This window comes from Phyllobates terribilis, unplaced genomic scaffold (assembly GCF_046119375.1).
Source record: "Phyllobates terribilis strain yellow unplaced genomic scaffold, ASM4611937v1 Scaffold_2__4_contigs__length_985480577, whole genome shotgun sequence".
Taxonomy (NCBI): Eukaryota; Metazoa; Chordata; class Amphibia; order Anura; family Dendrobatidae; genus Phyllobates; species Phyllobates terribilis.
This window is the reverse complement of record NW_027362762.1, coordinates 72,391,859-72,417,799: the sequence shown is the minus strand read 5'-3', so window position 1 is coordinate 72,417,799 and position 25,941 is coordinate 72,391,859. Positions and strand designations below refer to the sequence as shown.

Here is a 25,941-nt window from a genome sequence, read left to right as displayed (position 1 = left end):
TGACCCAGATTTTTATATTTCATGTGAAATTCAAGTGTTTAGTAAGACAGACATGTCAGGAGAGCTTACAGATCCTCTCTAAAGAATTGCCTGTGAGAATCGAACAAGTAAAGTATATTAATTGTCGGCCTTGTAGGTGTTATTGTTTCCTTTCCTAGAGTTCTGATCTCCCGGTGCAGATGATGGTACATAATACCGTGGTGTTGTGCGCAGTTTTATGTCTCCCATGTGACTGACAATCAATATATGGCAGAGCAGGAAACGTGCAGACGTCATCATGATCTGCCACAAACACATCATCATGGCGGTGTACATTGTGTGCACTCGCACCGCACTTAGTTTAATTACAAATATGAATAACATGCATGCTATATTGAGAGGGGCTGTTCTGCCGCTCGGCGCTGTCAGCCACCAGAGTAATGACAGCTGCTGTCGTGGTGGTAAGATAATACCAAAACACCTGTCACCATGATGAATCACGTAGAGAGACGATCAGCTCCGCTCAGGCAATCAGCCAGAGTGATAGGAAAATTATAGGAGGTGCCTTGTTTTACAATTTCTTAAGGAACGTGCCGGGGCTGTTAACAATCTGTGGGAAGAGTGTGATTTCCATGTTTACAGTCAGCTCAGGAATTAAATCACATTTAACAAGGTGCATTATTTAACTTTTCCACTTCAGACCGATACTCTGCGTAATCCCTGGTGTACTCCAGTCACAAGGGTTGACGTCACGTCCGATAGGAGCGCATTAAAGGGAAGCACCATCTACAATATAACACAAAAGTCCAAAACCAAGAGAAAAAGGAGTCCAAAAAAAGCTCAATAAAAATTACAAACTTTTATTTCAATAGATAAAAAACAGATAATGAGGTTCAAAAACTTAGTCACTGGTGAAAGAGATGGTGACGGCCTGGACAACACTATCTCTCAATATGGTATTTATAATCTCCTACATTTAATCATAATTTCAAGATGTTAATTTGCATCAATATATAATATAGTACATGGTTCATGACAAATATATAAGATTGGAGTGTTTATAGACAATTTATATATATCAATGAAAATTGTCTCTTGAATTAATGTGTCAACTTTTCACTCCATATATTATCCTCATACAGTACAGACCAAAAGTTTGGACACACCTTCTCATTTAAAGATTTTTCTGTATTTTCATGACTATGAAAATTGTACATTCACACTGAAGGCATCAAAACTATGAATTAACACATGTGGAATTATATACTTAACAAAAAAGTGTGAAACAACTGAAAATATGTCTTATATTCTAGGTTCTTCAAAGTAGCCACCTTTTGCTTTGATGACTGCTTTGCACACTCTTGGCATTCTCTTAATGAGCTTCAAGAGGTAGTCACCGGAAATGGTCTTCCAACAATCTTGAAGGAGTTCCCAGAGATGCTTAGCACTTGTTGGCCCTTTTGCCTTCACTCTGCGGTCCAGCTCACCCCAAACCATCTCGATTGGGTTCAGGTCTGGTGACTGTGGAGGCCAGGTCATCTGACGTAGCACCCCATCACTCTCCTTCTTGGTCAAATAGCCCTTACACAGCCTGGAGGTGTGTTTGGGGTCATTGTCCTGTTGAAAAATAAATGATGGTCCAACTAAATGCAAACCGGAAGGAATAGCATGCCGCTGCAAGATGCTGTGGTAGCCATGCTGGTTCAGTATGCCTTCAATTTTGAAGAAATCCCCAACCAGCAAAGCACCATCACACCTCCTCCTCCATGCTTCACGGTTTGAACCATGCATGTAGAGTCCATCCGTTCACCTTTTCTGCGTCGCACAAAGACACGGTGGTTGGAACCAAAGATCTCAAATTTGGACTCATCAGACCAAAGCACAGATTTCCACTGGTCTAAAGTCCATTCCTTGTGTTCTTTAGCCCAAACAAGTCTCTTCTGCTTGTTGCCTGTCCTTAGCAGTGGTTTCCTAGCAGCTATTTTACCATGAAGGCCTGCTGCACAAAGTCTCCTCTTAACAGTTGTAGAGATGTGTCTGCTGCTAGAACTCTGTGTAGCATTGACCTGGTCTCTAATCTGAGCTGCTGTTAACATGCGATTTCTGAGGCTGGTGACTCGGATAAACTTATCCTCAGAAGCGGAGGTGACTCTTGGTCTTCCTTTCCTGGGGCGGTCCTCATGTGAGCCAGTTTCTTTGTAGCCTTGATGGTTTTTGCAACTGCACTTGGGGACGCTTTCAAAGTTTTCCCAATTTTTCGCACTGACTGACCTTCATTTCTTAAAGTAATGATGGCCACTCTTTTTTCTTTACTTAGCTGCTTTTTTCTTGCCATAATACAAATTCTAACAGTCTATTCAGTAGGACTATCAGCTGTGTATCCACCAGACTTCTGCACAACACAACTGATGGTCCCAACCCCATTTATAAGGCAAGAAATCCCACTTATTAAACCTGACAGGGCACACCTGTGAAGTGAAAACCATTTCCGGTGACTACCTCTTGAAGCTCATCAAGAGAATGCCAAGAGTGTGCAAAGCAGTCATCAAAGCAAAAGGGGGCTACTTTGAAGAACCTAGAATATAAGACATATTTTCAGTTGTTTCACACTTTTTGGTTAAGTATATAATTCCACATGTGTTAATTCATAGTTTTGATGCCTTCAGTGTGAATGTACAATTTTCATAGTCATGAAAATACAGAAAAATCTTTAAATGAGAAGGTGTGTCCAAACTTTTGGTCTGTACTGTATATTTGTAATGAACCATGTGCTATAATATATATTGAGGCAAATTAATATTTTAAAATTATGATTAAATGTAGCAGATTATAAATACTATAGCACTTCTTTATAAAAATACTGTCATATCTATTTTATCATTAAAACCAATCGAACCCTGCAGTTAGATCATATAATCATTCAGGCATGAGAGTAATCTTTTTTTTTTTTCTTTAATTACCTCCCGGATCAGGTAGGTGGACTCTCTCTAGTCCAGCGAAGCTTAAAACTTCTGCCTCTGACCGGTGCGTATGTTCTATAAGTCTGGTGGATCCTTTTCCTGATAAATGGATATAAAGTGTTGCCTAAACCTTACATAGAAGGTTCTGATGGTTTTCCCTACATAGTACCTTCCACAGGGACAAAAAATAATGTATACTACGTACTGACTTTTGCAAGATACATGGTGCGTTGTTGCTACCACTACCAACTACCCATCCTCTAGCTCTCTTGATAATTTCGAGGGTGGGATCCTTGACAGAGCTGTTGTCCAAGTATGTTGACTGGCTCTTACGACCCCTCCTGAAAGATGTCCCATCCTATTTAGAGGACATGGGATAATTTCTAAGGGTGATACAGAATGATTTTTCTTTTTTTTTTTTTTACGTCGATTGATGTGGAGAGTTTATACATCAGGATACAGCATTGCCTTAGCATTGAAGAGGTCCTTAGTATTCTTCTACATACTAATAAAAATCCAGAATACATTAACTTCATATGCGAATCACTTTATTTCATTCTAGCACACAAGGCATTTAAATTTCTTGACAGATGGTACATTCTGTGTACGGGCACTGCTATGGGTACGGCCGTAACGTGTATCCTGGCTAATTTTTACCTAGCTGTCTTTGTGGAAAGGTATGTTTATTCATGGCCCCCACTCTAGGTATACATGGCAACCCATCCAGGTATACATGGCCCTCATCCGAATCCTGGTATGCATGGCCCCCTCATCCTAATCCTGGTATGCATGGCCCCCTTGTCCACATCCTGGTATGCATGGCACCCCTCATCCCCATCCTGATATGCATGGCCCCCTCAGAACCAATCCTGGTATGCATGGCACCCCTCATCCCCAATCCTGGTATGCATGGCACCCCTCATCCCCAATCCTGGTATGCATGGCACCCCTTATCCCCAATCCTGGTATGCATGGCACCCCTCATCCCCAATCCTGGTATGCATGGCACCCCTCATCTCCATCCTGGTATGCATGGCCCCCTCAGAACCAATCCTGGTATGCATGACACCCCTCATCCCCAATCCTGGTATGCATGGCACCCCTCATCCCCAATCCTGGTATGCATGGCACCTCTCTTCCCCAATCCTGGTATGCATGGTCCCCTTTTCCCCAATCCTGGTATGCATGACCCCCTCTTCCTCAATCCTGGTATGCATGTCTCCCTTTTCCCTAATCCTGGTATGCATGGCTCCCTCACCCCATCCTGGTATGCATGATACCACTCATCCCCATACTGGTATGCATGGCACCCCTCATCCCTATACTGGTATGCATGGCACCCCTCATCCCCATACTGGTATGCATGGCACCCCTCATCCCCATACTGGTATGCATGGCACCCCTCATCCCCATACTGGTATGCATGGCACCCCTCATCCCCTATCCCGGTATGCATGGTACCCCTCATCCCCAATCCCGGTATGCATGGCACCCCTCATCCCCAATGCTGGTATGCATGGCACCTCTCTTCCCCAATCCTGGTATGCATGGTCCCCTCTTCCCCAATCCTGGTATGCATGACCCCCTCTTCCTCAATCCTGGTATGCATGGCTCCCTCACCCCATCCTGGTATGCATGATACCACTCATCCCCATACTGGAATGCATGGCACCCCTCATCCCCATACTGGTATGCATGGCACCCCTCATCCCCATACTGGTATGCATGGCACCCCTCATCCCCATCCTGGTATGCATGATACCACTCATCCCTATACTGGTATGCATTTCACCCCTCATCCCCATACTGGTATGCATGGCACCCCTCATCCCTAATTCTGGTATGCATGGCCCCCTCTTCCCCAATCCTGGTATGCATGGCCCCCTCATCTCTAATCCTGGGCTGCATGGCCCCCTCATCCCCATCCTGGTATATATGACCCCCATCACGCTGCACACATAAAAAAAATAAACGATTCTTCTCCTAAACGATTCTGTCCTGTTCTGCTCTCAGCAGCTAATCTCAGCATGTGATCAGCACATGACATCACTACCACGTGCTCCCACACGCCAAAATCAGCTGCCGGAATATTCACTGCTCTCCACGCCAGCACTATGGGCATGGACAGCAGTGAATATTAAAGAAGATGTCCATTACTTTTTATTATCCCCCCAATGTATCCCCCTGGGGCCCATTAGGGTTTTTTTAATTACCTTGCGTTGCAGTTACTGCCTGTGAGCAGCGCTATCACTGGGCGCTCACAGGCATCACATGACCCGCCACTGATGTCACGTCAAGTGAATGAGGAGAGGGAGAGCCTGCGATGGATGATGGGTGTGACGCGCGGGGTAACCCCGCCCACTACCCAGCATCCACCATGGAACGCAGAAGTAAGTCACCCCCGGCTGCAGCGGAACTTGACGTGACATCAGCGGATGCCAGAGCCGGCTGCAGCCGGGTGTCACGTGATGCCTGTGAGCGGTCAGTGATAGCGCCACTCACAGGTAGTAACTGCAACGCAAGGGATTTACAAAAACTCTTATGGGCCCCGGGGGAATACATTAGGGGATAATAAAAAATAGTGGACAACCCCTTTAATTTCCTTTAATAGCGGGCACGGCGGTAGCTGCAGCCGCCGGCTTCCTGCAGCTGCTTGGCGATCACATGTGCCCGCTGTTAAAGAAAATGAATATTCACTGCTCTCCACGCCCATGGGAAGGGGCATATGTTTGGGTGGAGTGGGGGGGGGGGTCATTTATGTGAAACAATAAGATTTTAAATCTAAATCCATGTGTAAAATGTGTAAATTTTGCCCTGGCGTTTGCTGGTAATTCTCGGGAGTCTGCACAGATATGTAGAAGTCAGAAGTGTGGCTTTATTCACACTCATGGTGGATACGTGGCCTTTACCGCCAGTAATAGCTTGACGAAGGAGGGTGAAACTTCGCACACCTCCCCACCCCCACGTCATCCTTTTTTAACCCATTACTAATTGTGGCATTGTTTGTACTTTGAAAAATAGCATGTATCACTGTGTTATTAAGGCTGGGAAGTAATTTCATGGTTGACTGGGAAAAGGCACATGAATAGCGAGGAGCCCCAGAATCTTCACTTGGGCTAGCACTTAATTAGAACCATCTGTCAAGTGACAAGAGCCGCCGCTCTCTCCTCTGACTACACCAGGCTTTGTGTCTGCACCATACGGGTATTTATTTTCAAGCAGATCGTTGCCGTCTTTTCTCTTTCCGTTAAGTACTTACAGCAAATGTGAATCGCTCATTTCACGGAAATGACACTATGAACCAATATTAGAGAGGGTAATGCGTCGTCAGCTCTTTACGACCTGTGCGTACTTTCTAGACGGGGAATCTTTTATATTCCAAAATTGCTAAATCACTTTTTTTTTTTAAAGGGAATCTGCTACCTCAGATGAGAGCAGCATAATGTAGAGGAAGAGACCCTGATTCTAATGATGTATCACTTACTTTACTGGGTGCAGCAGTTGTGATACAATCAGAGTTTTCTCTGCTGTAGCTTTAGTAGATCTCAGAAAGCTGACCCCGCCCACACCGCAGCTTTCTATGTATAGTGCTGGGGGCGTGGCTGGACCAGGATGCACCAGGCAGCTAGTCCGGCAGTGATAATCTCCTGCTGATAAAACATTACACAGCCTAATAAGTGACACATTGCTGAAATCAGTGTCTCAGCGCCTACCTCATGCTACCCTCGGATTACATAGCAAAAACCTGATGACAGATTCCCTTTAAGGGGCCGTCCAAATTCAGCGAAAAATAGGCAAAAGGCAGCAAGTGGGACAACAAGCTACACATGAATAGCTGAAATGCCAATGCAAAAAGTGCCACACGCCTATAACATATACAGCACCAGACTAGAGAAAAGATGTATGAAAAGGAATCCACTACACAAAGCGCAAAAGAAATCTGCTTTATTCAATACATCACATATAGAACCAAACAATAAAAAAGAGCTTGTGAGCTTCAATAATACCCATAGGGCTGCACCCTGGTAACACCCCAAATACCCTCCCCCCATACACATGAAATAATAAAGAAGTCTGAGACCCCCCAAAAGATGTAACGTTAATAAAAAAAGCAAAACTGAGCACATAAGTATACCCAAAGTAAAGTGAATGAAGATACGAAACCAACATAGACCAAGACCAAGGGGTCTCTGCCTGGAGACCCCAGATGAAGTTTTCCTAATGAAATGCACATCCCTGGTTGCCCACTGTTCCCCCTTACGTCATGTTGACCACGTTTGATTTCTATGCCTGCTTGAAGAGGGGATTACTACTTTTTTACTATTGTTATCAGCCTTTCTAGAGGATTTATTTTGGGACCCGACATATGTTTGTGCAGTTTTATTAGTGCCTTATATACCTTGGCATTACTTTATCTGACATGCCAGGCTTGGCACTCTCCACAAGCAGAAACGTTACCCCTTAGATCCCATTCCAGAGCCTCTCACCTAACCAATCAGATCTCATGCTTTGCACTGATGACGGGCAACACCCCGAAACACTGTGTCTGCAAATTGAGATTGTGGTTTGGCTTTTATCCTAAGTCATATTGCAAGGTTCGTTAGAAGGTCGATATTGACTTTTAGAATCTCTTCTTCCAATAGGTGGCACTAGAGTTCTAGTCCTCTTCCTCTCTGAAGAGACAATTTGCATATTTAATTTCCCAGAGGAGCATGCATGGCTTATAAGTCTGCTCACTCTGACATGCCAGGCTTGGCTTGTCACCCTCCACAATGAGAAACATTACCCCTTAAATCTCTTTATTACCCATGTAATTATGTTTTACATACTGCCATCTTATGGTAGACACTGAAATTGCGGGGTGTACATTTTTCTCCAGGTGTTTCCCCACCCTTTTTGCCTGAATTCTTGTCATCTTCCGTTGTCTCTATACATTATACCGTCTGGGTGTTTTATTATAAATGTATTAATAAAGATACTTTTTTTTTCTCGGATATTTGCCTTGCACTTCTTTCTTTATATTTGAGTTACCTCTCTTGGTGCTCATACATAAGGCTACTACATGATATAGAATTATAGATCTCTAATAAGCAATTGTAAATTCCTAATGAATAAGGGGAAGAAATGAAGAAAAGAAATATCTGCCCTGCAGAAGACGTTCAGTTTTATTTCTATAGAGGGTATTTGGAGCGCTCTATCAGATAAATGGAGGCCAATCTCCTAGAGTGATGCATTAGGAAAATAAATCGCTTTGGTTTTATATTTTTGGATCTTCCCTGTCCTGCATCTTCTCTAGTTTTAGAGATTAAAATGTAAAAAAAAAAAAAAAACCTTTAAGGGGTATTCCCATCTCCAAGATCCTAATAAAGGAAATAATAATATTAGCAAATACCTCCAATTAAAAATGTAGGATAGTTCTTCTGATTTGCTATGTTGCTTTGCCCATGTGCAGGGCATTGCAGTAGCTTAGGTATCCATGGTTACGACCACTCATATAGTGACAGTTAGTGGTTGTAACCATGGATACCTAAGCTACTGCAATGCCTTGCACATGGGGTAAGAGATATAGCTTATCAGGAGAACTATACTACATTTCTAATTGGAGGTATTTGCTATCATTATTATTGTTACCCCTACTACATATTGAGATAGGATCTTGGAGATGGGTGTACCATTTTAAGTCAGTTCTGATAAGGCTAACATGTCTGTGGGATGATAATACTTAGATATTCTTGTGTCGTTGTTCTGAGCTGTAAGAACTATATATACAAGACATAAATAGGTAAAAAAGTGGAATCCAAAGCCCACCATACATTAGATGGCTGTCGGCCGAACAATGCTTTAGCCGATAATCCGGCCCTGAGGGTACAAGCAGGTCGCAAGAAGTCCAACCGCAATGGATTTTTTGCCACTTGTTTGTGCAACGTGACCTCATTCACTTGTACACCTAGAGAACACAGATCGCACGCCAGATGTCGTGGCGGAAAGTCATTATGTAGCCCAAGCCTAAGTCAAAAGGCAATAAAATACCTTATGAGGGGGAAAAAATATCATTTTTCAATAACCTCTTTAAGGTCGTGTTCATATAATGTGCTTCTTTTAGCTGAAATTTTCCAAAAATGCAGTAAAAACATCTGTTTTACTTCTTTTTTTTTTTTTTAGAAAATTGTGTCAAAAAATGCATGAAGAACACATTGTAAAACTAATTCAGGGATAAAATGCATGGAAATACAAAGAAAAGGTGCAGATTCCATTAAAAAAAAAAAAACTCGTCAGATTTTTCCAGCTCCAAAAACAGTCAGCCTCATATGTAACATATGAATATTGTCAGATTGTTGAGAATTCTAGCAGGGCTCTAAAACAATATTTTCTCCTGTCTCCCCCCGTAGGTGATTTCACAACTGCGGATCCTGAGCCGATCAGTTACTGCCGGATCGAAGTTCGACAGAGATTTGTGGTCTAATGAACTATCGCCTGTCCTCAATCTGTGGAAGAAACTCAACCAGGTACAGTCATGGGGGATACTACACTGAGCAGATAGTGCATGAGAGGGTGGGAAAGCTAATAAGTATGGAAGAAAAGCTGCTCACTAATAAGAAAACTTTTTTTTTTTTCTTTTAAGGCTATGTGCCCACGATGCAGAAATGCTGCATATTTTTTACGCTTCTCCTTGGCAGGAAAAACGCATGCGGATTTTACATGCGTTTTTCCCGCCAGGTAGAAGCGTTTGTCAAGCGTTTTTGCATGCATTTCTGCATGCGGGTTACCAAGCGCTTTTCCAAACGATTTTAGCATCATTTGGAAAAGTGCTTGACAACTTGGTCACACTGTATAAATCCATGCAACCGACATATATAGTGTGACCAAGTAATAGTTAAAAAAAAAAAAAAAGAATAAGAATGGTGGAAAATAAAGATTATACTTACCTTCCGATGGCCCCCGGTCTCCTTCTCCGCTCCGTCCGGTCTCCCCGGTGTCTCGCGGTGGTGTGAAGGACCTGCGATGACGTCATTGAGTCATGTGCCCAACACACCGCACGCATTGCTGAGGAGCCCGGGGGACATCGGAAGGTGAGTATAATCTTTATTTTTTATTTTAAATTCTTTTTTTTTACTACAGGTTCTATGGTACCCAGGTCTAGATGAGAGTCTCCTCTTCTCCAGACCCGGGTACCATCCGCACATTGAGCCGTGTGATATCCGCATGTGCAGATGTAGTCATGCGGATATCAAGCGTTTCAATGCAAGTCAATGGCGGCAATTACGCTGCGTGTCCGCAAAATTAATGGACATGCTGCGTATTTTTCCGCAATGATAATCCGCAGCGGAAATTTCCGCAGCATGTGCACAGCACATGCGGATTATTATTGGGGAAAATGGGGCAAGTATTACCAAGCGTTTTTTAAACGTTTTCGCAGCGGAAATTCCGCGGCAAAAACGCATAGTGGGCACGCAGCCTAACTTTTCTTGTTAACCCTTCATGCTCTCCTGCATTCATCGCCGATTGCCGGATCGATAACTAGTTCTCTGTCACTAAAACCCCTCTCTTATTGTATTTGGGGATTACTAGGGTGATCCGATGATGTCATCCATGATGTCACAGTTATTTCCTATTTTTAAAGGGCTGGGATGTCATACAAAAAAAAAATAAGATGTGATCTGTCATTTCTCCAAAAAGACCGCATAGATATCTAGAAATCTTTAAAGGGCTTCATAGATGTATGCTGTCGGAAAGAGCTTGTGAAAACGAGCACTTTTGCAATTTACTGCTTATTAAAATTTGCAGTCATTATTGAGATATTGACACTTTTTTCTTTCGTTTACAGCTCGTTGCCAAGGAGACCAACCACTGTTGCTGTCTAGATTGTAAGCACTGCGCTGAAGCTCACTCAGCGCACTCCAGCGATCCTGGTCAGCTTCAAAGCAGTGCATACAAGCTCAATAGAAAAGAGCTTGTAAGCACTGCTCACGTTCTGCTGTCCAGCAGCAGCGGTGGTCGGTCTCTAAGGTAACATCTGAAAATTTGAATAAGCAATAAATTGCAGAATTGCTGGTATTTACAAGCTCCATCAGACAATACGCATCGATAAAGATGGGAATAACGCTTAAAAAAAAAATTACCCCCAAAATTTCTGTTTTGGAAATAAGCAAGCGGTTGAGACTGTGAGCGCGAATTTTTTTAGTAATAAGGAAAGTCTGACTTTTTCATTAAAACAAATTTGGTAGCCTAAAACAATAAAGAGAGTCACCTATGCAGTACGTTAGTATTCCACGGAGTGTAATTTTGCTTGGATTCAAAACAGAACGTTCTTTGTGTGTTCTTCAAAGTAGAGGGTGGGCCATTTATATGGATACACCTAAATTAAATGGGAATGGTCGGTGATATCAACTTCCTGTTTGTGGCACATTAGTATATAGGAGGGGGAAAACTTTTCCAGATGGGTGGTGACCATGGCGGCCATTTTGAAGTCGGCCATTTTGGATCCAATTTTATTTTTTTCAATGGGAAGAGGGTCATGTGACACATCAAACTTAGTGAGAATTTCACAAGAAAAACAATGGTGTGCTTGGTTTTAGCGTAACTTTATTCTTTCATGAGTTTTTTACCAGTTTATGACCACTTATAAAATGTGTTCGAAGTGCTGCCCATTGTGTTGGATTGTCAATGCAACCCTCTTCTCCCACTCTTGACACACTGATAGCAACACCGCAGAAGAAATGCTAGCACAGGCTTCCAGTATCCGTTGTTTCAGATGCTGCACATCTCGTATCTTGATGGTATGGTGTGGTATATGGGGTACAAAGATAGTGGGGGCATTCTTCATCAATGGAAACCTCAATGCCACTGGATATCTGAAATTGCTACATGATGATGTGTTGCCCTCTTTATGCACTGAAGATGGCACGTTCCCTGAGTTTTTCCAACAAGATGGTCACCACCACATTATGGGTGTCAGGTCCGAGCATTCCTACATGAACAGTTTCCTGGAAAGTGGATTGGTCATCATGGGCCAGTTGAATGGCCACCAAGGTCTCCCGATCTGACCCCCTTAGACTTTTATCTTTGGGGTCATCTGAAGGCAATTGTCCATGCTGTGAAGATACGAGATGTGCAGCATCTGAAACACCGGATACTGGAAGCCTGTGCTAGCATTTCTTCTGCGGTGTTGCTATCAGTGTGTCAAGAGTGGGAGAAGAGGGTTGCATTGACAATCCAACACAATGGGCAGCACTTTGAACACATTTTATAAGTGGTCATAAATTTGTAAAAAACTCATGAAAGAATAAAGTTACGTTGTTTTTCTTATGAAATTCTCAATAAGTTTGATGTGTCACATGACCCTCTTCCCATTGAAAAAAATAAAATTGGATCCAAAATTGCAAACTTCAAAATGGCCGCCATGGTCACCACCCATCTGGAAAAGTTTTCCTCCTCCCATATACTAATGTGCCACAAACAGGAAGTTGATATCACCGACCATTCCCATTTAATTGAGGTGTATCCATATAAATGGCCCACCCTGTACAATGAGATTCCTCAAATCCCGTGCTCGATAATCAGGACGGTCTGGATCGTTTCAGTGCAGAACTTCAATAACCTGCGGAATCTCAGAGGAGGAGAAGCAGAAAACTTTGCAGAGGAAAGCAATTAAGAACTCCACTTTAGTTTCTCATCTATCCATCTCCTTTATCTTAAAGAACCAATTAGGATTTTTTTCTGAATTTAAAACAGAATTATAGCTATATGTTTTATTTTAAAGTGTACCTGTCATTTCAGGTGATGCTGCAAAATTAATTGTGATGTGTGTACATGAGGTAGAACACTGTCTGGCCATTATATGACGTGCTTTTGCATTTTTCACCAGTTTTCCACTCCGCAGACTTTATCTCTAATTTTCAGTTATCTCTGAGCTGGTGGGTGGAGAGTAGCTGCTGTAATATTTCCCATGTACAAAATACACATGTATGGGGGATTTCTGCTCCCCTGTCTCTATGTAGCTCATGTTCTGAAGCAGCAGCATGGAAGATATTGTACAGTAGTACTATTTATTTTTTTTTACTCGCTTATATAGCCCCATAAATTCCTTATCATCACTGTCCCCATTGGGGTTCACAATTTATATTCCCTATCATTATGTCTTTGAGGTGTGGAAGGGAACCGGAGGAAACCCACACACACATGCAGACTTCTAGATGTTTGTAGAATTTGAACCCAAGACCCCAGCACAGTGCCAACCACTGAGCCTCCTTTCTGCCCCAACGAGCAGTGTTGCTGTGAATACAGCTCTGGGATGAGATGAAAACATTTACTAAAATCTTTGGCACTGCTTGTGTGTGACTCTGTTTCTCATCCTGCACTACCTCCCCGTTCGGCTGTTTATAGGATTCAATAAGGTTGCTCTAATCTGATCCCTCAGTGACCTGACAGTCCATCTTGTATTGAGACCGATGGATTTTAGTAGACTGAATTATGACTTCAAGAGACAAGAGTTGTCCAGGTTTGGGTGTGAATACTCACAGCGAGCACAGTATTCTCCGGTGCCGTGAGCTTGTGGACGTGTGATTGCCAGTATGCGATTTGCATACAGGCGGTCACATGCTAACTAGACTTTCTTGGCTTCGCTCAATACAGGACTAGTGAGATAGGCCAGAAACGTCTAGTCGTAATGTGGCCGGAAGTATGCAAATCGCATACTTGTAGTTACATGACCGCCCGGCACTGGAGAGTACTGACATCGTGCAGTGAGCAGAGTTACTGCAGTCTTGTACCCCAAGCCTGGACAACCCCTTTAAGTGGGTAAAGAAAAATCTTTATCCAAAAAGTTACATTGCAAAGTTTCTTATATTCTCTTCTACTATTGCTTTATGCACAGTTTGCTGAAATGAGAAGAGATCAGAGTGCACACAATCACAAGAGTAAGAAATGCTTAATGACCAAGGCGGCCTCCACAGGTACTACTAAATAAAGGTCGCAGAGCGCTCCAAAGTGGAGATCACACAATCTTCACTACTCCACGACTTTTCTTTAGTGACTTTTGGATAAAGAGCCCGGTAGGGTTGAAACGTCAAACCATGTTGCCATTGCAATGGTGGGATAATGGCTTTTTCTGAACACCAGTGTGTAATATCATTAATAAAGATCATTTGTAATCGTGCAAGCATATCTGGAGTGTTCAGCGAGCTTTAGCCGTCAGTTCACTTACCGTATCGAGGAGTTTCTTCATGAAGGCTCTCTATCTTTGTAAGTTGCGTGTACTTTTGTTTTCATAACCATCTGATAATCTGGTCCTTTTGATGCCGGCCGGTATGGTACAGTGGCCTTTTTGGGCATATTAAAGAGCTAATTGCTGTGTGTGATTTTACGATATGTTCTCTCTCGAGTTCATGTCACTGGTAAAATGCCCAATGCTTGGAGATTGATTCTTACACAGGAGCACTTCCAAAGGGTTATGGAAACCATGAATATTCAGCAAGCAACAGCAACTATTTATTCATTGGACTTATGCCTGGAAATTGTCCGTCCTCTTTTTATTCACTTAGCTGTATATAATACAAAGCACTATAAACTGAGGATCTGATAGAGAAGATCACTTTTATCTCTTGGTGAGGAAATGACTTTCTGCTCCACAGCACAGTCTCGGTGCATGCAGAGTCAGCTTAGCAGGAGGACATGCTCACCGAGGGTTAGTGCCCCAATATGTCATACAGCGGCAAAGGTACACCTGAAATATGAGTGCATTACAAGCCTCAGTCACTTGGTGAATTCAGTCACTGTAGTTGTACCACAGTTTACAGAATAGGTGACTGGGACCTCACCGCTGGTTCCTCACCGCTTGTTCCGCACTGCTGGTTCCTCACCGCTTGTTCCTCACCGCTTGTTCCTCACCGCTGGTTCCTCACCGCTGGTTCCTCACCGCTGGTTCCGCACTGCTTGTTCCTCACCGCTTGTTCCTCACCGCTTGTTCCTCACCGCTTGTTCCTCACCGCTTGTTCCTCACCGCTTGTTCCTCACTGCTGGTTCCTCACTGCTGGTTCCTCACTGCTGGTTCCTCACTGCTGGTTCCTCACTGCTGGTTCCTCACCGCTTGTTCCTCACCGCTGGTTCCTCACCGCTGAAACCCTACTGAGATCTTGAAAATGAGTGAGAAGAATGTATGGTGTGGAAGTTGTAAATGCTCCATGGTGCTTCATTTAGTGTTTATGGAGCTAATTGAAACCGCCAAATACAGCATCGGACTATTTCTTTTTACATAATGGATACAATAGTGGGTGGCTTCCAAGCGGAAGACACCTGAAGAATGGATCGATCACTTCTTTGCTGACTTTCAAAGTCTAAAGCTCAAAAAGACTGAACATGTGCACAGCAGGACTGTGGAGTCGGAGCCCATTTTGGTGGAGTCGGTATAAAATGGACCGACTCCAACTCCTAAAATACACTGCTCAAAAAAATAAAGGGAACACTTAAACAACAGAATATAACTCCAAGTAAATCAAACTTCTGTGAAATCAAACTGTCCACTTAGGAAGCAACACTGATTGACAATCAATTTCACATGCTGTTGTGCAAATGGAATAGACAATAGATGGAAATTATTGGCAATTATCAAGGCACACTCAGTAAAGGAGTGGTTCTGCAGGTGGGGACCACAGACCACATCTCAGTACCAATGCTTTCTGGCTGATGTTTTGGTCACTTTTGAATGTTGGTTGTGCTTTCACACTCGTGGTAGCATGAGACGGACTCTACAACCCACAGAAGTTGCTCAGGTAATGCAGCTCATCCAGTATGGCACATCAACGCGAGCTGTGGCAAGCAGGTTTGCTGTGTCTGTCAGCATGGTGTCCATAGCATGGAGCAGATACCAGGAGACATGGAGGGGACCGTAGGAGGGCAACAACCCAGCAGCAGGACCGCTACCTCCGCCTTTGTGCAAGGGGCAACAGGAGGAGCACTGCCAGATCCCTGCAAAATGACCTCCAGCAGGCCACAAATGTGCATGTGTCTTCACAAACGGTTAGAAACCGACTCCATGAGGGTGGTATGAGGGCCCGACGTCCACAGATGGGGGTTGTGCTCACAGCCCAACACCGTGCAGGATGCTTGGCATTTGCCACTGAAGACCAGGATTGGAAAAGTGGCCACTGGCGCCCTGTGCTCTTCACAGATGAAAGCAGGTTCACACTGAGCACATGTGATAGACGTGACAGAGTCTGGAGACGCCATGGAGAGAGATCTGCTGCCTGCAACATCCTTCAGCATGACCGGTTGGCAGTGGGTCAGTAATGGTGTGGGGTGGCATTTCTTTGGAGGGCCGCACAGCCCTCCATGTGCTCGCCAGAGGTAGCCTGACTGCCATTAGGTACCGAGGTGAGATCCTCAGACCCCTTGTGAGACCATATGCTGTTGCGGTTGGCCCTGGGTTCCTCCTAATGCAGGACAATGCCAGACCTCATGTGGCTGGAGTGTGTCAGCAGTTCCTGCAAGATGAAGGCATTGAAGCTATGGACTGGCCCGCCCGTTCCCCAGACCTGAATCCAATTGAGCACATGTGGGACATCATGTCTCGCTCCATGCACCACAGACTGTCCAGGAGTTGGCGGATGCTTTAGTCCAGGTCTGGGAGGAGATCCCACAGGAGACCATCCGCAACCTCATCAGGAGCATGCCCAGGCGTTGTACGGAGGTCATACAGGCACGTGGAGGCCACACACAATACTCAGCCTCATCAGGAGCATGCCCAGGCGTTGTAGGGAGGTCATACAGGCACGTGGAGGCCACACACAATACTCAGCCTCATCAGGAGCATGCCCAGGCGTTGTAGGGAGGTCATACAGGCACGTGGAGGCCACACACAATACTGAGCCTCATCAGGAGCATGCCCAGGCGTTGTAGGGAGGTCATACAGGCACGTGGAGGCCACACACAATACTCAGCCTCATCAGGAGCATGCCCAGGCGTTGTAGGGAGGTCATACAGGCACGTGGAGGCCACACACAATACTGAGCCTCATTTTGAATTGTTTTAAGGACATTACATCAAAGTTGGATCAGCCTGTAGTGTGTTTTTCCACTTTAATTTTGGTGGTTACTCCAAATCCAGGCCTCCATTGGTTAATAAATTTGATTTCCATTGATGATTTTTGTGTGATTTTGTTGTCAGCACATTCAACTTTGTACAGAACAAAGTATTCAATGAGAAGATTTCATTCATTCAGATCTAGGATGTGTTATTTGAGTGTTCCCTTTATTTTTTTGAGCAGTGTATATAATAAATTGGGTACAGTAGTTCAATGCGGCTTGTGGGGAATATTTTTTCATAAGAATTTGGGAAAGTTATGAAATGTCCTATAAATGTCTGTCCTATTCCTGATCTAAGGGTTTGGACTTTTATCTGAGATGAATCTGTGCTACAGGAAATTTATCACTTAAACATGAGCCGTGTATGAGGGAGTCGGAGGTTTGGCTTACCGACTCCACAGCCCTGGTGCACAGCAAGCTGTTGTGACATTGTAGTGCATATGTTCATTCTTTTTAGCATTTTCTACATGCTTTTTCAGGCCGGTTATAGGCTGAAACCACGTGAAAAAGATGTTGTGTGTGCAGAGCCCTAGTGATCTACATTAATAGGAACCCATCATCTTGGAAACCGCTATTTATCTGCAGATAAAGGGTCACTCTGCGGGGAAATAGCATAACAATGCTGACAGTACTGCTACTAGAAGAAAATTAACTCATTCCCTCCCAGGGAACCAGCCGGCTTTCAGTCATAGGGGTGTGCCGAGAGCTGCTACGGTCATTGCTAACAGCACCATTCACTATAATGTGTGCATCGGCAACAAAGAGTCCCCGGCACTTTGATTGACAGCTTGCCCTACACAGATGCTCTATACTACAAGCTGTCAGTCAAAGTGCCGGGGCGTGCTTACAGGCGTGAGCAATGACTGTAATTGCTACCTGCACCGCCCCCATAACTGAAAGCCGGCAGATCATGGGAGGAAACAAGTTCATTTTCTCCCTGAAGCTGTACTTTCAGGAATGCAGCTGAGCAGCATTATAAAAGCTGTGTTATTCTGCAGATTAATCTTATAGCTACAGGGAAGTAGCATTTTCCAAAATGACAGGTTCCCTTTAAAGAAGTGACATGATTTTTTTTTTTTTTCCACCAGGTGTTTTTCAAAATCACTCTAGGAAAAAAGACTCATATGATGAGCAAGTGGATTTATTAGAGTTTTTTGAGAAGTTTTTTGAGGAGGATTTGAAAACTCAAAAACAAATTCTTCGAAGTGTTTTGGAACAGGTTTTGTTTTTTTTTCGAAGCGATTTTTGCAGCCTTCTCATTGGGCATTGCATAACTTGGAGCGGATTCTATTCTTTCTTTTTTGAAAGCCAAACAGTAAGAAAAGAAAAAGATGTTTTCATTTCTTGGATTTACGGTTCCGTTATTAAGGACATAGTCAGCTTTAGTGGCGGGTCAGCCTTGGTTTAGGACACACACACACACACACATATATATATATATATATATTTATTTTTTATCTCCTCTTTGCACATTGAAGGATTTTCTGTTCTGATGAGATTGGAGCCAGTTAATGTGATCTCATACTTTCCCCCACTTGAAAATGGGATTTTGGTATAAGGTAGAATCCCATCAACAGGAGACTGCACTGTGTGATTACTCATTAATGGGTGCGACATATACATCAGAGAACCAGTCCCCAATCCTAGTAATGAGGTCACCACAAGTGTTTGGACACGCATGTGTAATAATGACTGGAATATATGGGATCCATGCCGTCTCCTTTGACTTCACACATGAATAAAAATTCTTATTTTGTAAGAGAAATGTATATTTTCCCCTGAAATCTGAAAAGTGGCTTTTTTTTTTTCAAGCTTATGTCTTTGTAAAAACAAAGCCATTATTATTGATCAATAGATTCATAGAAATGAGATAGAAACTAATAAAGACTTTGTAAAATAATATTTAGAACGGCATGGCTGTCCAAAATATATATATATATATATTTTTTTTTTTTTTTTTTTTTTTTTGGCTATTGGTGTGGGAAAATGATACAGAATTTTAGTAAAATTGTAAGACCCATAAAGTTTGACTTCGGTCTATGGTCACTCGTCTGTGAGATGTTTGGGATTTCTGATGGGAGCTTCCCTATGGCTTTACTGTAACAATCAGTGCCAGGCAGCTGCTGCCAAAGCAAATCGGATCATTGTATGCATCAAAAGGTACATAGATGGAACTGACAAGAACACGACAACTTCACACGTCAGATGTGACATAGCATGAAAAATTTTGACGCTGAATAATACAGTTTAGTAATTCTGGGGCCAATTCTAGATTTCAGCCAGCAGCCATTCAATGAGCAAATAATCCTGCCATTCAGTGAATAAATAATCCTGCCATTCACTGAGCAAATAATCCTGCAATTCAGTGAATATATAATCCTGCCATTTAGTGAATAAATAATCCTGCCATTCAGTGAATAAATAATCCTGCCATTTAGTGAATAAATAATCCTGACATTCAGTGAATAACTAATACCGCCATTCAGTGAATAAATAATCCCGCCATTCAGTGAATAAATAATCCTGCCATTCAGTGAATAAATAATCCCGCCATTCAGTGAATAAATAATCCTGCCATTCAGTGAATAAATAATCCTGCCATTCAGTGAATTAATAATCCCGCCATTCAGTGAATATATAATCCTGCCATTTAGTGAATAAATAATCCTGCCATTTAGTGAATAAATAATCCTGCCATTTAGTGAATAAATAATCCTGCCATTCAGTGAATAACTAATACCGCCATTCAGTGAATAAATAATCCCACCATTCAGTGAATAAATAATCCTGCCATTCAGTGAATAAATAATCCTGCCATTCAGTGAATTAATAATCCAGCCATTCAGTGAATATATAATCCCGCCATTCAGTGAATATATAATCCCGCCATTTAGTGAATATATAATCCTGCCATTTAGTGAATAAATACCGCCATTCAGTGAATAAATACTCCCGCCATTTAGTGAATATATAATCCTGCCATTTAGTGAATAAATAATGCCACCATTCAGTGAATATATAATCCTGCCATTTAGTGAATAAATAATCCTGCCATTCAGTGAATAAATAATCCTGCCATTTAGTGAATAAATAATCCTGCCATTCAGTGAATAGCTAATACCGCCATTCAGTGAATAAATAATCCCGCCATTCAGTGAATAAATAATCCTGCTATTCAGTGAATAAATAATCCTGCCATTCAGTGAATTAATAATCCCGCCATTCAGTGAATATATAATCCCGCCATTCAGTGAATATATAATCCTGCCATTTAGTGAATAAATAATCCTGCCATATAGTGAATAAATAATCCTGCCATATAGTGAATAAATAATCCTGCCATTTAGTGAATAAATAATCCTGCCATTTAGTGAATAAATAATCCTGCCATTCAGTGAATAACTAATACCGCCATTCAGTGAATAAATAATCCTTCCATTCAGTGAATAAATAATCCTGCCATTCAGTGAATAAATAATCCTGCCATTCAGTGAATAAATAATCCTGCCATTCAGTGAATTAATAATCCCGCCATTCAGTGAATATATAATCCCGCCATTCAGTGAATATATAATCCCGCCATTTAGTGAATATATAATCCTGCCATTTAGTGAATAAATACTCCCGCCATTTAGTGAATATATAATCCCGCCATTCAGTGAATATATAATCCCGCCATTTAGTGAATATATAATCCTGCCATTTAGTGAATAAATAATGCCACCATTCAGTGAATATATAATCCTGCCATTTAGTGAATAAATAATCCCGCCATTTAGTGAATAAATAATCCTGCCATTCAGTGAATAACTAATACCGCCATTCAGTGAATAAATAATCCCGCCATTCAGTGAATAAATAATCCTGCCATTCAGTGAATTAATAATCCCGCCATTCAATGAATATATAATCCCGCCATTCAGTGAATATATAATCCTGCCATTCAGTGAATAAATACTCCCGCCATTTAGTGAATATATAATCCTGCCATTTAGTGAATATATAATCCCGCCATTCAGTGAATAAATAATCCTGCCATTTAGTGAATATATAATTCTGCCATTTAGTGAATAAATAACCCCACCATTCAGTGAATAAATAATTCTGTCATTTAATAAACATATAATAATACCAGTTAGTGAATATATAATCCCACCGTTCAGTGAATAAATAATCCCACCATTTAGTGAGTATATAATCCTGCCATTTAGTGAATATATAATCCCGCCATTCAGTAAATAAATAATCCCACTATTCACTTAATAAATGATCCTGCCATTTAGTGAATAAATGTTAGTGGCGTTTAATGACTCCTCAATACTGCCTTACAGAGACTAAATATTCCCACCATTCAGTGATTGTAAAATTGCACCTTATGGTGACGTCATAACGTACATAAAAAAAAAACTGTAAAAAAAAAAAAAGTAAATAATGCCGCCATTCACTTCAAACAATGGCCAAATATTGTGACAACTTATTTGTTAGGACAAAGGCCCTGGTTGCACTAGTCTTAACAAAAGAACTGCTGGATCAAAATGCACCTAATTCTTTAGGAGGTGTTCGCCACTTAAAGGGAATCTGGCACCAGCTTTTTGCTACCCCATCTGACAGCAGCATAATGTAGAAGCACAGACCCTGACGCCAGCGATGTCACTTACTGAGCTGTTTGCTGTAGTTTTTCATTAAATCCCTGTTGCAGATCTAGCCGTTCTGAATGCTGAGCTCTGTATTACGCTCAGCACTTTGACAGTTTGCGCTGCACTGCGGGCTATCAAGCATAGTGCCGGGCGTGCGGACAGCAGCAGTGTGAGCAGTGGCTATAACCGCTCCCTGCACCACCCCCATGAGTGAAAGCCGGCGGCTCACAGGGGGAAATAAGTTCATTTTTCTCCCATGTAGCCTCACTATCAGTAAGGGAGCTGGGCATCATTGTAATACCTGCAAATTACCCGTACATCTGAAGGCAAATAGCGGTGTCTAAGGTAACAAATTCCCTTTTAAGAGAATCGATCTATTAGTAAGCTCAATCCTCTCAAACTGCATATATGGGCATGCAGTTTTTGAAATTCACATCCCTCGACACCTTTATATATTCTGTCTGTTGCTGCATTCCCAAGAAATTGGCATTTTCATTCTCCTGCAAATGAAGCATTAAGTTCTCTGGATGTGACAGATCTCTTAATTAGCTAAGGCTTCCTGAACTTGTTTCCCCACCCATCACCTGCTTTTTTTTAGCTTGCTTGATGGCTCACTATCTGATTTTCTTGCCTGGCACCTGACGTCAAAGAGGCAGTGACTATCAATCAAGCTAAAGAGGCTGGTACTGTCTGGGTACACAAGGTCTAGAGACAGTGGATATGTCTCGCCCAGAGCACTCAACACATCATTTGCATATTAAATAGCTAAATACTCTGGAATGCAATAATAGATATAAATCCTTTATATCTTCTAGGTCAAAGACCTGCATGGCCATGTATGCAGTTTGGGGGGAGGGTGGATTGCTCTTGCGTAGAGTTTACCTTTATACACCTATAGACAATGCAGGTATCTGAAATCATGGGCAAGAATATTCCACTGATTATGAGTTTAGTTAGACAGTTTGGAATACTGAATGCTTTTCAATAAAAAAAATATATGTATATATATATATATTTTTTTTTGAAAAGTTCACCTTTAATCAACATTTTGAGCCATTTACCTTCTACAGCCTCTATGTATCACTGTACATAGCAGAGTGATTTACCAGTAAATCCATCCGTTAGATTTTTGACCTCATTAAAGTTGACCATAACTTTGATGTTCTCATAAATCAGATCCTTCAAGAGGCGATCCCTGCCGTTAGACCAAGTTCATTGACAGATTTATTAGTAAGGCATTCTGCAGTATGTTATGTACTGTGATACATGCAGGCTGTAGATGCTAAATGGTTCAACACATTATATTAATTATTTCTAGCCATAATGCAGGCATTTAAGTAAAAAAAAAAAGCTCCTTTTAAAGAGAATGCTCTAATAGGACGTATATTTCATAGATTGAGACCTCTGTGTGCCAGAATAGAATAAAGAGCCACTCTGTAAATTTTGGAGAGCAAAGCGCAGAAGCATGTAGTTCGACATTAGCATACCTTTCGTCATAATCCCGGAGAGCTTCGGTAAACCCCTAAAATCCAGGCGGACTGTAGCGTCGGCGTCCCTGCCCTCTGCTAGGCAGGGACGCTGTTCCCCTCACCTCTCTGCTCCGAGCCCGGCGTCCTCCTCCCGCTCTGCTGGCAGCGCGCGCTCCTTCCCGGCCACTGTGCTTAGGGCGCGCTCCCTCCCTCTTAAAGGGGCCGCGCGCGCCGTCCTAAGGAGTCCCCGGCCAATGGCCGGAGGACTTCACCATATATAAGGCACCTCCTCCAAAATGGAGGTGCCCGAGCAATGTTGTTGCACTGTTCACTACTCTGCTTCAGCCCTCAGGTCCCGTTGCCAGTTACCTGCCTGATTCCTGCCAGAGTCCTGCCAGTTTGCTGTCTGTTTCCTTCCTGATATTCCTGCTACCTGCTTGCTAGCCTGAGATCCGACGGTCTGCCTTCCTACTCCTGTCAGTCTGTCTATGGACCAGCTTGGCCGCTCACCTGGGAGCGCACATCTGCTACCTGCCTGCTAGCCTTCCTGGAGGCTCCGCCGTCACGTGCTGTGACCACCTGCTATTCCAGAGACTCCTGCCCGCTCACCTGGGAGCGCTCCTCCGCTACCTGCCTGCTTGCCTACCTGGAGGCTCCGCCGTCACGTGCTGTGACCACCTGCTATTCCAGAGACTCCTGCCCGCTCACCTGGGAGCGCTCCTCCGCTACCTGCCTGCTTGCCTACCTGGAGGCTCCGCCGTCACGTGCTGTGACCACCTGCTATTCCAGAGACTCTTGCCCGCTCACCTGGGAGCGCTCATCTGCTACCTGTCTGTTGGACTTCCTGGAGGCTCCGCCGTCACATGCTGTGACCACCCGATTATCCAGAGACTCTCGCCTGCTCACCTGGGAGCTCACGTCTATCATCTGCCGCCACAGGTCGTACCAATCCTTTACCCAGAGACTGCCCCGGTCACTTGCCGTGACCTCCTGCCCGTTCATCCAGAGACTGCCCCGGTCACTTGCCGTGACCTCCTGCCCGTTCATCCAGAGACTGCCCCGGTCACTTGCCGTGACCTCCTGCCCGTTCATCCAGAGACTGCCCCGGTCACTTGCCGTGACCTCCTGCCCGTTCATCCAGAGACTGCACCGGTCACTTGCCGTGACTGCCTGCCCGTCTACCCTGGTCGCCACCCGCTCCCTTACAAGGACCGCCCCCTTGTATAGTAGCTCAGAGGTTCCGCCTCCCAGACCCGTTACAGTTTGCTCGGGCCATGGAACCCGGTGGCACCCAAGCTCCCTCGCTCTCGGACCTCTGTCATGAACGGTCCCGTCAGAGGTCCCAACAGGAGTCCATCCTGGGTCACCTGCGGAATGTCAATTCTCGCCTGGACACTCTGACTGCTCCACCAGCAACCACCGCCAGTGCCATGACTCGCAACCCGGCAGCTCCGCTGCCCACCAATACCATGGTATCCTACCCCGGACCCCGGCTTTCTGCACCTCCTCGCTTCGGAGGCGACTCCGCCCAGGCTCGGGGCTTCATAAATCAGTGCACCCTGCACTTTGAACTCCTGTCCCACCAGTTTAACTCCGACCGGGCCAAAATTGCCTTCATCATGTCCCATCTCACCGGGGAGGCCCTGGCCTGGCTAAATCCTCTATGGGAGAGAGGAGACCCCCTGGTGTCCGACTTGCCTGCCTTTCTCATGGCTTTCCGGAAAGTCTTCGACGAACCCGGATGGAAGACCTCATCCGCATCATCTCTGCTACGCCTCCGTCAGGGAAGTCTCACCGTGGGCCAATATGCCATACGGTTCCGTACCCTTGCCTCGGAGCTGGCCTGGGATAACGACGCTCTGGTATCTGTCTTCTGGGAGGGTCTGTCCGGCCGTATTAAAGATGAACTTGCCGGTCGGGACATTCCTACCACTCTCGATGACCTAATAACTCTTGCCATCCGGATTGACCTACGGTTCCAGGAGCGTGCCAAAGAGGTCACCCGTGAGAGGAGGTTTCCACGTCTAGCTCCTACTTTTCAGAAATCCGTCTCTCCCCAGGTACACTCTCCTGAGCCTATGCAGGTCGACCAGACCAAGATGGTCAAAACCCGTCAGGACTTACGCCGTGCCGAAGGGAGCTGCTTCTACTGTGGCAGTAAGGAGCACCGGATCCGTACCTGCCCGGAGAGGTCGGGAAACGCCTGTGTCTAGGTTCGATCAGAGAGGTCAACCTAGACCAGAATAAATCCTCTCCATCTCTGCTACTGTCAGTCTCTATTATCTGCGGGGAGAATCGTTATTTCGAACTAGCCCAACTTGACTCTGGAGCGGCCGGGAATCTTATCTCACAGTCCCTGGTGGAAAAATACCGCATTCCCACCAAACCTCTGGCTGTACCATTATCTGTCGCTGCTGTGGATGGGGGCCTCTTACCACGTCCCATCCAACTCATCACCGAATCCGTAACTCTGCAGGTGGGAATGCTGCATTCTGAGAGCATCTCTTTTCATGTTCTGCCTGGACTCTCTCACGCCCTCTTACTAGGTCTACCTTGGCTCCAGAGACATGCACCCGTGCTTGACTGGCAGACCGGAGAAGTCCTTCGCTGGGGACAGGACTGTCATAAGACTTGTTTGGTTCCTGTTCATCCCGTCCGTCCTTCTCCTACCCCAACTAATGTACCTGGACTTCCGATTCCCTATTTGTCATTTGCTGATGTCTTTAATAAAAAGGAGGCAGAGACATTACCCCCTCATAGACCATACGACTGTCCTATCGACCTGTTACCCGGTACTACTCCTCCCCGTGGGCGTATT

At 43.9% G+C, this 25,941-nt stretch overlaps 1 protein-coding gene across 4 annotated transcripts in view; it reads left to right on the top strand.

Moving 5' to 3' along the window:
- The window catches only part of DYNC2H1 (dynein cytoplasmic 2 heavy chain 1), a 525,522-nt gene that overhangs the window by 347,716 nt on the left and 151,865 nt on the right, over nucleotides 1-25,941 (top strand). For all 4 annotated transcript variants that reach the window (XM_073662117.1, XM_073662115.1, XM_073662114.1 and 1 more), the window contains exon 83: nucleotides 9,329-9,445. In XM_073662117.1, the coding sequence (XP_073518218.1) occupies nucleotides 9,329-9,445 (117 nt within the window). The remainder of the gene's footprint in view (nucleotides 1-9,328; nucleotides 9,446-25,941) is intronic.